General features: G+C 39.1%; 1 protein-coding gene across 3 annotated transcripts in view; it reads left to right on the forward strand.

Moving 5' to 3' along the window:
* LOC124859443 (leucine zipper putative tumor suppressor 2 homolog) overlaps positions 1-12,817 on the forward strand; it is a 55,580-nt gene extending 42,763 nt beyond the window's left edge. For all 3 annotated transcript variants that reach the window (XM_047352228.1, XM_047352230.1, XM_047352229.1), the window contains 6 exons: positions 3,994-4,656; positions 4,751-4,873; positions 6,689-6,835; positions 7,087-7,584; positions 9,625-9,729; positions 9,821-12,817. In XM_047352228.1, the coding sequence (XP_047208184.1) occupies positions 3,994-4,656; positions 4,751-4,873; positions 6,689-6,835; positions 7,087-7,584; positions 9,625-9,729; positions 9,821-10,003 (1,719 nt within the window). In that variant the 3' untranslated portion in view covers positions 10,004-12,817. The remainder of the gene's footprint in view (positions 1-3,993; positions 4,657-4,750; positions 4,874-6,688; positions 6,836-7,086; positions 7,585-9,624; positions 9,730-9,820) is intronic.
* Positions 12,818-13,502: the final 685 nt, after the last annotated feature.

Raw genomic sequence — 13,502 nt, forward strand, 5'->3', positions numbered from 1 at the left:
TAATGATAAATTAGAACATGTGCATCTGTTTATCTTACATAGGTCATTGTTTGTGTGTAGTAAATGCTGGGCTAAATAGGTAAAATTTGTGGTAAGGATATGTCTTCTTACAGTGTTGGACTCTATAGTATAGATACAACATGTGAACTGTTGTATTATTTTTCTCTTGTTCATAGAATCAATTTTAAATTAAAAAAAAAAAAAACGTTGAAAGGGCATTTCAAGAAAACCCAGTTTTACAAATTACACTGAAAAAAAACAATTTGTTGGTTATTGTATTTGGTAACCAGTCCTAAAACTATAATACTGCCAACACCATGCTCTTTTCCTCTCTTTTGAGCTAAAAAGTAAACTTTTCTTATCTGCATAATTCTGACATTTCCATATAATCCTTATCAGACTGCTGACAGACAATAGTCCTGCAGACCTGCTATTTATGCCATCATTGTTCATATTCAGCTGAATATGAAACGCAATGCCAGAGGAGATCTTCGATGGTAAATAACTTGTGAGGGGGGTAATGTTGGTGTTGTATTTCCTCCATCCGTGAGTGGTGGAGTCCAAACTCTTAAGCTATAAATTGACAATCTTTTCAAACTGCTGAGCTTCAACCAGATTTTATCAGAGATGTTTTTCGCTTGTTTTTGGCCCAATACAATCCCACAACTATTAAAGGTTTTGAATCGGATTATATTTAAAATAAAACGGTTTGCCATACACTTGTAGAAATTGCCCAGCTATATTAGTAATGGCTGGGTTATTAGGTTTCTGTATGTTTAATCGTGGAGAGTAGAAAAAATTAAGAATAAATGCAGAAAGAAATACAAAAAAAAAAAAAAATGTTGAGAATAATAGGATATTGACAAAATAACTCAGGAATACAGAAGTAGAAAAAAATACTATTCAAACTCAAAGAACAAATTAAGTAGGCAAACCAACACGAACTTATTAATTAGAAATGAAAATGTAGGTGAAAATGTATCAATTGCTGCCACATTTCACACTGAACATATTATTATTACTATTATCATCATTATTATCATTATTATTATCACGTTGTTGTTGTCAGGGGAGGTTTTTGCATAAATGGTGCCATCCCCCCACCCCATTTTTCTGCACCCCTCTGAAGAAGGAAGCCATTTGTTTTTCAATATTTCTTTCAGAAACACTGATAATTTTCTTTTTTAGTCCAGGTTTGACCCATTTAAATATAACAGTTTTCACGTCTTACTTATAAAAATACTTGTGTTTCTGTGTAGGTTTTCAAAACAAGAACATATGTTTCATCCATCTTAAAATTAGTTTTAAAGAATCTCTGTTCAGTCCTAAATTATCCAGCTCAGGTTTAACCAGTGTTTTAGATTTTGGACAAGATGATCAAATCCTTCCAGATTCCTTAAAAAAAAATGTGTAAAATTCCTCCTTAATGCAGAATGGGAAAATATCAGTCAGATGCCAACTTGTGCATCATTAGTCAGCTTTGGTGTACAGCCCTATTTTCTAACGATGATTATAGCACATGCACATCACAGGGGAAAAGCAATCATTTATTCTTTCTTGAACCCCATTGCAATTGGTCGTATTGGTCATGTAAAAAAACACAATTTTTTGTTTTTCCATTTACGACTTTATGTATGTTATTGAGCCATTTATGTCTGTATTGTTCTTTTTTACGGCAGTTTTGATCTACCGCATTTGAACCCTCTTAAAAAACAGGTTACTGACAGTCATTAAGATGTGGTTAGATGTCTTAGAAAGACTTGGTTTTTGAATCTCTCAAACTCCAGCAAAAAAGCTGTTAAGTAAAAATTTCCCTTGGTGCTATTATGTTTTTATTTTATGTTTGAAGGATTGAAGCAAAATGATTATATCCTAAGTGAGTGATTACCTAACGGGAAATCTTTAAGCGACTACAGGCATGACACTGAATCCCTGTCTGTACTGTAAACGCTGTCATTCGCGACCTCTGTCCTTTTTAAAGGACAATGATGTCTTCAGTTACAGCTCAGAATTACATGATCGGACATTAAATATCCCAGTTTAGAGTTAGCTTAGTTAGTTAGTTAGCTTCAATCGCAAAAAAGTCTGAAGTTATTTAATTTGCTTATTTTCTTTGATGCACAGAGAAGTTTAATTAACAGCCTGACCGGCTCAGATGGATCATATGACTGTGGCTCACCTTGCAGACGCTTTACAATCAGTGTCAGAACCTGCTTACTCCTATTGACGTATTTAATAAACCTTAAGGAACATCATTAAAAAATGCTTACAGAACAGAATAGGGCTTCAGTGTTATCTCCAGTGGACCTTCGCCTCCATATTTTCACTGTCTCTTTTTTGGTTTATTTAACCTCAATCAAAACCCTTTCCTCTTTTCTAACTCCAGCCATTTACTTGGTCATATGATAGGAATATCAATAGTAAATATGCTTAGCGAATTCTATAAATAGCAATCTGCCAGAATGTCCGTCACCCTATTTTAAATTGCTTTATTTATTGCACTGCCTATAAAAGTATATATACCCCTTCAAAATTCTCTTGTTTTCTTACATGATATCCAGAATCAGAATCATCTTTATTACCGAGTTCGTACATACAAACAAGGAATTTGACTCCTGTACACTTTGCTCTCTTGTTTTGTTTTTGCATTAAAGAATATACAAATATACACATATATAAATAAAAAGGTGCCTTTGCAACATCTGTATGCTGGTGTTTGGTACTCTATTAAATGTTCAACAGAGAAACAGCCTGGGGGAAGAAACTGTCTCTGTGGCGGCTGGTTTTAGTGAACAGTGCTCTGTAGCAACGGCCTGAAGGTAAAACTCTGAACAGTTTATGAGCAGGGTGTGTGGGGTCTGCAGAGATTTTAGCAGCTCTTTTTCTGACTGTAGACCTGTATAAGTCCTGGATGGAGGGAAGGTCAGCCCTGATTATTCTCTCTGCAGTCCTGATTATTCGTTGCAGTCTGGACATGTCCTGTTTTGTGGATGAGCAAATTACACTAAGATGGATGAAGACAGGACAGACTGAATGATGGCAGTGTAGAAGATGACCAGCAGCTCCTGTGGAAGGTTGAACTTCTTGAGTTGCCTCAGGAAGTACAGTCTCTGCTGGGCCTTCTTTCGAACAGTGTCTATGTGTGAAGACCATCTCAGGTCCTCAGAGATGGTGGTTCCTAGGAACCTGAGTGGTTCACGGCCGATACAGTGCTGTTGAGGATGGTGAGGGGGGTGTATGGGGGTGGTGTTCTCCGAAAGTCCACCACCATTTCCACAGTCTTCAGTGGGTTGAGTTCAAGGTAGTTCTGACAACACCAGTGTACCAGCCGATCCACCTCCTGTCTGTATGCAGACTCGTCACCGTCCTGGATCAGTCCAATGACAGTGGTGTCGTCTGAAAACTTCCGGAGTTTCACGGACAAGTCCGTTGAGGTGCAGTCATTTGTGTACAGGGAGAAGAGGAGTGGGGATAGAACACATCCATGGGGGGCACCAGTACTTATTGATCTGGTTCGGGAGAAGATGCTCCCCAGTCTCACCTGCTGCTGTCGGTCTGTCAGGAAGCTGTTGATCCACTGACAGGTGGAGGCTGGGATGTTGAGCTGGGTGAGCTTCTGGTGGAGGATGTCTGGTATGATGGTGTTGAAGGCCGAGCTGAAGTCTACAAACAGAATCCTGGCGTACCTTTAAGTACGTATTGTGTAGTGTTATTTATTTCATTTGGATTTTATGTAATAAACCAACCCAAAATAGAGCATCATTCTATACATGGCTTTCATTTTTTTGCAAAGAAAGGCAGTTCTTCAAAGTATGGACTTACTACTTTTGTCTTGAACAATCACCTAAAATTCTAATATTATGCAATTTTGTGGTTTCAACAGTAGGTTCAAGAGGTATGTACACTTTCGCACTATCTACATTGGTAAAATACCACAGAAGAGCTATTTATATGTCATAAATAATAGACGGTATGTTTCCTTTTTTCTTTCAGAACATGGAGAAAGTGTTGATCCGTCCCACAGCATTCAAACCAGTTGTCCCCAAGAACCGTCACTCTGTGCAGTACCTGTCTCCACGGCCAGGAGGCAGCACTCTGTCAGAGAGCCAGGCCAGCCTGAACCTCCTGTTGCCCCTTGGTGCCCCCAACAGCACTAGCAGCACAAATTGTAACATTGGAAGCTGCAGCTCCAGCTCTGAGGGGAAACCAAACTTGTACAGCGGAGGTCGTAATGCTCGCAGCAGCCAGTCCTGCTCCATGTCAGATTCAGGGAGAAACTCCCTCTCCAGCCTCCCTACTCAAAGCAGCACAGTCTACAGTTTGGCCCCCAGTGAGGGATCCAGCTCGGGGTCTGGTTCCGGGGGCCCGGTGGAGCCTGTGTCAGCGCTGGTTCGCAACACTTCAGGAGGAAGTGGGAGCCATGGTCATAGCAATTCAGACAGCGGACGTTCCTCCTCCAGTAAAAGCACAGGCTCGGGGTCGCTGAGTGGGCGCGGGCAGCCCCTGTCTGACAGCGGGTCCTGTGGCCACTCGTCACCGCCTGTGGAGGGATACGAAGTGGTGATGAAGGAACTGGAAGAGAAGCTGAGGGAGCGAGACCTGGAACTCCAACAGCTCCGGGAAAACCTGGATGAGAATGAAGCAGCCATCTGCCAGGTGAGATTCGATCATCTCATCACATTTGATATGTCAAATATGCTGGCACAGAAAACAGTCTCTGACCTTTTACTCATGCCTTTTGCTTTGGAAGGTGTATGAAGAGAAGCAGCGACGGTGTGAAAGGGAGATGGAGGAGTTAAGACAGAGCTGTGCAGTCAAGATGAAACAGACGTCTCAGAAAGCTCAGAGAGCACAGCAGGTGCTGCAATTGCAGGTTGGTGAAACACAAACAGTTTCATGTCTTTTACAGTGTCTTACAAAACTATTAATACCCCTTTACCCCTTTTTTTTTTTTTACATTTTGTCACATTACAACCACAAACTTTAATGTATTTTACTGGGATTTTATGTGACAAATCAACACAACATAATTGTGAAGCAAAGGAAAATTATTCATGGTTTTGAAAATCTGGAAATGCACCATGCATTTGAGTTCAGCCCTCCAAATCCTTTGTAGAATCACTTTTCAGTACAATTCAGCACATCAAGAAAGTCAGATTTCTGCCCATTCCTCACCAAAATGGCCCAAGTTCCATCATATTGTATGGAGAGAGTCTGTGAACAATAATTTTCAAGTCTTGCCACATGTTCTCAAATAGATTTAGATCTGGGCTGTGACTGGGCCATTCTAACATATTAATATGCTTTGATGTACTCCTTTCCTTTGTAGCTCTGGCTGTATTTATGCTTAGGATTGTTATCCTGCTGAAGGTGGAACCCCTGCCCCTGTTTGAAGTCTTTTGCAACCTCTAGCTGGTTTTCTTCCAGTATTGCCCTATATTTAGCTCCATTCATCTTTCCATTAACTCCAAGCTGTATCAGCCCTATCAGCTTCCCTGATAGCTCTGCACAATATAACATAAATGTGTTGTCATTGCATCATCACTGTATGCAATATGTGAATTGCAAGAACAGCCTGGAATGCAACAAGTGCTAGCCATTTTTTAACAATCATGCATTCAGACTCTCTATGCCTTTCTATAAAACCTTGATGTTGAGATGGAAATAAGAACTTTAATTTCATTTTTCTGTTAGCTGGACTGACTACTTATATCTGGGGTCTATGTTTGCTGTGAACCCATAGCAGAAAGACATCAACATTTTCATAATTTGCTTATTTAACAGAATATATATTGTTATTGTAACATTCACCGATGTTTTTGCATATTGCATGTTTTCCTAATATCGCGCTGCCCTATTCTCTTGTCACTATTGAAGAAGAGCCTCCCCACAGCATGAAGCTCCCATCAGCATGTCTCACAGTGGGGGTGGTGATCTGCGGTGTTAGTTTTTTACTACAGGTAGCATTTTGCAGAAAGTCCAACTTTACTCTCATCTTACTAGAAAATCTTTATACACATATTTGCTGTGTCCCCTGCATTGCATGTGGCAAACTTTAAACAGGTGGACTCCCATGTCTTACCAGGATTGTGGTTGTGCCATACACTTTTCATGTTTGGATGATTGATTGAACAGTGTGCTCCCTGAGATGGGATATTGTTGTATAAACTGATCCTACTTTACTAAATGTCCACATATTTATCTCTGACCTTTGTGATGTTTTCCTTGGTTTTCATGATGTTGTTTGCTCACTAATGTTTCCTACCAACCTCTAAGACCTTCACAGAACTGCTGCATTTATGTTTAGGTTTAATTACACACTGATTTTATTTGCTATTTAGGCGACGTCTAATGGTTGCGTTGGATTTTATTTAGGGGTATCAGAGGAAAGAGGCTGGAATACAGATGCATCGCCCATTTTCAGATTTTTATTTGTCAAAACGTTTGAAAAGCATGCATCATTTCCCTTACATTTCATAACTTTGCTCAACTCTTTGTTGGTCTATCACAAAGTTTTAGTTAAATAAACTGAGAGTTTAGGTGTAACAAAAAGTGAACAAGTTTTGCAGAGCATTGTATATTTTTTAGTTCTTCAATTAAAATATTTTTGATAAACTTCTGTGGCCCGTAACAAAAAAAAGTGTTTTAAGAACTACATATCCAAACCTTTAAATCTGATTATTTCCAGGTATTCCAACTACAGCAGGAGAAAAATAAGCTGCAAGACGACTTCTCCTCTCTGCTGCAGGACAGAGAAACACTAGAGAGAAAGTGTGCCACCATCCAGAGGGAGCAAACGCAGCTGGGACCTCGTCTGGAGGAGACGAAGTGGGAGGTAAGAGTTTAACTCTGGAAAGGTCAAACTCCAAACAAATTTGAATTGCAATGTTTCGGAGTTTGGCAAAGAACCTTTGCTGTCTCTTTTTTTCTGTGTGTACATCTCGTTCATATGTACACTAGCAAGTGTGTCTTTCAGCAGCAAGTAAATCCAAAATGTTTGAATATAATAAGGCATAAAATGCTAATTACAAATAAGTGTTTCTAGGGTTTCTGCCTTCCTCTAACCCATTTCCTGCAATGCATCAGGTGTGTCAGAAGTCTGGAGAGATCTCGCTTCTGAAGCAGCAGCTGAAAGAAATCCAGTCAGAGCTCAGCCAGAAAGCAGGTGACATTGTGGTGCTAAAGGCCCAACTAAGGGAAGCTCGCTCTGAGCTGCAAGCAAGCCAGGCCCGAAGTCAGGAGGCCCAGATTGCCCTGCGGACAAGATCTCTGGAGCTGGAAGTCTGCGAGAACGAACTCCAAAGGCGTAAGAGCGAAGCCGAGCTTCTGCGGGAGAAGATGAGCCGTCTGGAGGACGAGTCAGGCTGGCTCCGTGACACACTGTCCAATCACGGTGGAAAGTTAACCAAGAAGGGACTTGCCATGGGCACGCTCCAACAGGGAAGAGTTGTGATGGGAAGGGGAGGTCCCAGCCCCTACATGTACCATGATGGAGAGGATGGGTATCTGGTGTGGGGAGGAGAGAGCGATGAAGCCAAGGCTCAGAGGCAGAATACAGAAACACTGATGGGACTCAGACAGCAGGTAGTTTTCTGGCACATGAGAATATTCTCAACTATTTTAACAAACTACCTTCCTAATATATATCAGTTTATTTACATAACACCTGTTCAAAACAAATGGAATCTCAGGCCTTTACAAACAGGTAAAATTCATATCAAGAAATATATGTTAAAATCAGTCCATTACAATCCAGTGATATAGACGTGGTTAAATTCACACATTACATACATTACAGCTTGTTTTGATACTCTGTTTACATTTTACGTTGTGTTCTTGCCATCAATTTAGTAATCAGAGAGTCCATAATAGCATCTTGATGGTTCACATAGCCACCACATTTTACCAGAATGTTGGTAAAATCTTTAAATATAATTTGAGTACAATGTCTAGATGGCTAATAATTGAAACACTTCTGTCTTATTACAAAATAGCTCAAGATTAAATGGCATCTGTGATAACTAAGGAAAGGGAGATGTTGACAGCAATAAATTTCATTAGATTCCAAAAAGGGGGATGTAAGCTGCTGTTTTATTCTTTTCTCCTTTTTGGTATATTGTAAGATGTGAAATTTTAGCAGCTCAACATTTCAGGACATGTTTTTCCAGGCCGTCTCATATCTACAATCCCAGGAGGCCAGATGAGCTATTCTTTTGTCACACAGCAAAAACAATAGTTTGATGCTGAATATCTGAAATAAATTATGACATTCTCAAACAAAAAAAAACTCAGATGGCGGTACATTATGTTTCAAAACGTCTATAAATATTATCTAGCATCAACAGTGCAGGTAACTGGGGTTCAATCGTCCGGTAGCCAGAAATTGACTGTTTTCAGCTTGATCATTGCCGACCAGTGATTGGCCAATCTGAAACTGAAAAATCGAATCCAGTCAGTGAATGCATATAAGCACTACCAGGTCACAGTATTGATCACACTCTTTAGCGTGGATGGAGTTACTGTGGGAGGAAGGCTGAAATTAGCTATTTCCAATATCACTGAGGTGTTTAAATATGATTTCAGCACATAACAGGAAGGCTGAAAGGAGTACTGCAAAGTTGCTTTGTTTTATCCTTTTGAGCTTTCAGCCAGTCTGTCATGGAACATGCTGGATTTGAAAATGTTGGCATCCATTGGAAATCAAGGCTCTACATTTTCAGAAGTATACATACAGTTTTAGTAGTGCTAGCTAACAGTTATAATTGCTAAAATAAAATGCTAAAGGCTGCTTGAAATACCAACTCTGCTATCATTTTGTCTCTCTTTTAAAATAGTGAACCACGGTTTTAGAGCATTTGCTCTCACACATGCATGACATGGCCTCTAATATAACTATTTAATGATCGCTTACAGCAGGAAGGCTCGAAAAACATTTCCAATGTTCTCCTTATCTTCCTATATTACTATTCTCAAACATAAATCTGAATCGAGTAAAGGACACTACCACTCAAAACCTTTAGACACACTTTCTCATTTAATGGTTTTCTTTGCGTTTATGACTATTTACATCGTACGTAGATTCTCATTGAAGGCATCAAAAGTGTGAATGAACACATGGAATTATGTAGCAAACAAAAAATAGTAAAAGTAAAATAGTAAAAGAGGCATCAGCAGGACAAGCCTTTACAAAAACAGCAGATCGTATATCGGTCACTGAATTTTCATTGTTTCATATTCATGGTATCCAGGTCACATACTAGCTGTTTGTGTTTTTTTACATGTACTTTGACAACAAGCCAGAACATTACATTTATTTTCACTTCAGTCCACCTGTCAGATTTGGCCTGGAAAACCCATTATTGTCTCTGGAGCTTATATTATATGTTTACAGACTAGTTTGCAGAAATACACCTAAGCCCATGTGGGGATTTGTGCCATTTCCCTAATAGAATTATGCCTGGTTTTATCCAGTACAGCCATGGAAGTCATGATATTCTATTTTTGTTTCCATTCCATTGATTTTAACTGTATTATGTTTTTCTGTTTTGTTTAGTACCGTTTTCTTTTCTCTTATTGAAAAGATACCTTTTTACTACTGATACGCTAAACTTTGCTTTTTTCCAGGTGGATCGACTGAAAGCTGAGCTCATGTATGAGAGAAGAACTGGTGAGGAGCAGCGGTCACGCTTCGAGGAAGAGAGGAGGGTGTGGCACGATGAAAAAGAAAAAGTAAAAATCTAAAATTTTCTCAATTTTACACAATGTTAGTTACTTCCTTGCTTATTTTATTTACCTAGTGTGTTTTTTCCCCTTTACCCAGGTAATCCGCTACCAAAAGCAGCTGCAGCAGAACTACATCCAGATGTATCGCCGCAACCGTGATCTCGAGCGAGTGATGAGAGAGCTGAGTCTGGAGCTTGAGAACAGGGACATGGAGGACTACGAGGTCCGCAGCGGCAGCAACGACATCCACTTTGAGGAAATCACTGCCACAGAAATCTAAACACACACGCACATAATACAATAATATGAACCACAACATGGAGAAAACTCACTAAAGTCCCTGAAGATGCAAACCAAACATTGACCTGTGGACCAAATGCTGCACTAGCTTCAATGTGGTGTTACCTGGAGCACTGACCGAGCTCTCATCACTGTTAAAAAGGGGGACATATCCCAAAGGTGCATTTGTTATTTCCTGTTAACAAAGGTGTACCCCACTAATCCTCATATGGCTTCTCCTACAAGGTTTGTATTAGGGTTTTACCTCTATAAAGCCAGCACAAAGACTGTATCTTTCTGAGACCAAAAGCAGTGAGGAGTTTGTCATTGTCAGAATGTCTTTAAATCAGGGTATTTAAATTAAACAGAAACATAAAGCAAGAAATATATGAAATATCCCCTAAAGAGCAATCTCATGATGATGCAGTTAAGCTTTTTGGCTGCTTGCAATATGAAACCCCTGGCCACCAGCATGTACAGTATATAATCAGGCTTCAACACAGCAGTTCAGTTACCAGTGACCAAGCTAAACTGTGGCACCACAAACACCAACTTCAATGCATTGACAGTTTGGATTCCTCATTTAACAACCTGTAAATACGTTAGAGGACATCTTGTACTTAAGCGTTATGGCTGCAGTTTGTTCTATTACAGCACATGTGTGGTAACCTGTCCTTCCAGAGAGAAGCAACATAATAACTCATCTCTGCTTAGCTCACTGTGAGAAAAATAGCATGATTTTACCCATGATTTCCAGCTCTTCTTTGTTTGGGATTAGTCTGTTTTCTTCAGAAGAAAATCGTTTGTTTACTTGACCTCTTACTTGTGGACAACTAGTTCTGTGGTTTCCCCCACCCCCCAAGACTCCAGGACCCAATAAAAACTAATCCTCATTTTGAACTCATGTTTTTTAGTCATGCCAGGCCTCATAAAACTGGTTCAGACATTGTAGCAAGCCCTTATTTAGCTCGGAGAAGAGGTGAAGCATGGCATATATCACTAGGGTTTGTAAAGGATTCTCCTTTTTCCTTTGTTTTTCTTCCTATTCTAACTTTCTGCTTTGTTGTTAACTATTTTAACCTATCTGCTATTAGTACCAGAATTAAACTAAACCTAAACCATTATCAAAAGTACAGGATTGCCATCTTGTGTGGCATTACAGATTAAGTATGTGCCTAGTTTCTCTTTTGCATTTCTTTCTTTTTACCGTGACTCACACGGTGCACATCAAACGTTTACACACAGAATGAATAAAGCAGGGTTCCATTCAAACCTCTGCACCCAAATCTTTTTTTTTTTTTTTTTCATTCATTAAACTAATTATCTTATAATCGGACCTTCCCTAAAAAGAATGTCTTCAGTGCATTATTGAAGCCCAACACAATCTTGCCCTTGTTGAGTGTATGTAAACTTCTGCACTGTACTAGTGTTCTACATGGTCATTACTGTCAAATCAAAGCCAAAACAAAAAACTTGTAGACGTCTTCTGAGATCCTGCTAGATGACCTCATAATTTTTACTAAATGCTATAGGAGATGAAAGTGGCATGTTTGCATGTCTTTGTTTGTAAGAGATTTCTGAGGAACCAGGCTCAGGTGAAGTGAGAGTTTGCAGAGGTGTTTGCTCTTGCAGTGTTCAAAGCCGACAGGCTTTTCATGGAGCGTGGAAACATCCTCACAGTAAATGCAGGGCTGTGTGTGACACTGAGCATAGAGATATAGGGCTGCTGAGAACTTTATTTTGCAAAGAGTCTATATTAAGGAATACAAGTCAAGATAAACGGAAATCTATATAATGGAGGAAAAGTTGTATATTTTTTATATATATGTAGCACCTGAATATATTTTGCTGTAATGCTGGTGTAATGTAGATCTTATACCAATGTTTCAGTTGATGAATCAGTTACAAACAGAAGCATCTGCAGAGAGAATGTGTGCACCTAATACTGTAATGCATGACAAGTTAATGTTTACATTAAATAATCTGTGTTAAAAATCATACATTCTGATGAGCAAACTAGCTGAAAAGCAGGTGATGAAACCGAAGGGAGTTTTTTTTTTTTTTTTTTACATTTTGCTCATCTTTGCCTTTTTGTAATTTTATTTTGAGCAATCCTTAAGTTGATTTCCAGTATCATAATATCCATTGCCTCCTTGTTGCATTTTGTCACACAGCATTTGCTTCTAAAGTACATGAGACCAGTGTTATTTTGAGGGACGTCTTTATTAATCTGATAGCAGGACTGATGCAAGCCAAGAAAGTGTTCGTTTTCCAACATATTTCATTTTGCTGCATCTTATTACCACTTTCATTGTGGTTCATGAAATAGTCTAGAGTGTTAAGCACTGTGTATACGTTCTTATGGTACAGCCATGGGAAGTAGCTCAGTTTTGGTTATCCTGCCACATTCCCTGTAATCTGACGTAGACTGTTACTCAGCACATCAGCACATCAACAAGTACAAGTTCTGACTCAAACACTTAAAGTTTTCACATATCTCAGCTTCAAAGTACCATAACTGTACTGTGTAAATATGTACATCTAGCAGTATTACCGTGTCGCTGTCTTTTATTTAGACAAAATATCTATTTCCAACGTAGCCACTGTGACTAGACCAAAGCAACGTAACATTTCTTTTGTTTTTTTGTTAAATTTTTTTATCCTTTTGTGAGCATTAATTTTGTATTTTTACTTTCTCTGTGATGTCATTAATTCATAAAGTATGTAGCTGTCTGTGTATATTTTTATGTGTACATTACTTGTACAAATGACAGTGTTTTTAATTAAAGAGCAAGTGGTCACACCTTAAAATTGACTGATTGACTGAATTGACTAATTGCTTCTGTTAACTGGAACACAAAAGATGCACAAGGTGTGCTACGCTACGTGTGCTTTTTTGCATTAAAGTTAGCTATCTGCCATAGAGTTGCCATCCAGCACAAATAAACCTAAAACATCTGCTTTTCATCAAAAAAGTTAACAGTACAAATAAGATTTAGTCAAACAAATTTAAATAAATGTTTTATTTCATTGTTAGATCTTTTTTTCATTGCTAAGAAATATCTAGTATTATCAAGGTTCCTGTGCAGTGTTAACAAGTATCAATTTTCTTTTTAATATTTTTAAGATCTCAATAATCATTGAAAAAGACAAAGTGGTGCACAGAAAAACGTATCCCTCACTAAAAGATAAGTTGCACTGGGGCGCAGTTGGGAGCACTGCTTCTTCCAGCAAGAAGGAACTAGGTTTGAATGTTGGCCTGGTTTGCATGTTCTTCCCATGCATGCCTGTGTTCTTTCGAGGTACTCCAGTTTCCTCCCACAGTCCAAAAACATGACTGTTAAATTAATTAGTCTTTCTAAATCTAACTTAAAAGTGAGTCTGTGTGTGCTGGGTTGTTTGTCATGTGTGTCTCTGTGTTGCCCTGTGACTGGCGACCACTCCAGGGTGTCCTCTCACCCAATGACCTCTGGAGATAGGCAACAGTCCTCCAGCAACCC

Source organism: Girardinichthys multiradiatus, chromosome 22, assembly GCF_021462225.1.
Source record: "Girardinichthys multiradiatus isolate DD_20200921_A chromosome 22, DD_fGirMul_XY1, whole genome shotgun sequence".
NCBI classification, from domain to species: Eukaryota; Metazoa; Chordata; class Actinopteri; order Cyprinodontiformes; family Goodeidae; genus Girardinichthys; species Girardinichthys multiradiatus.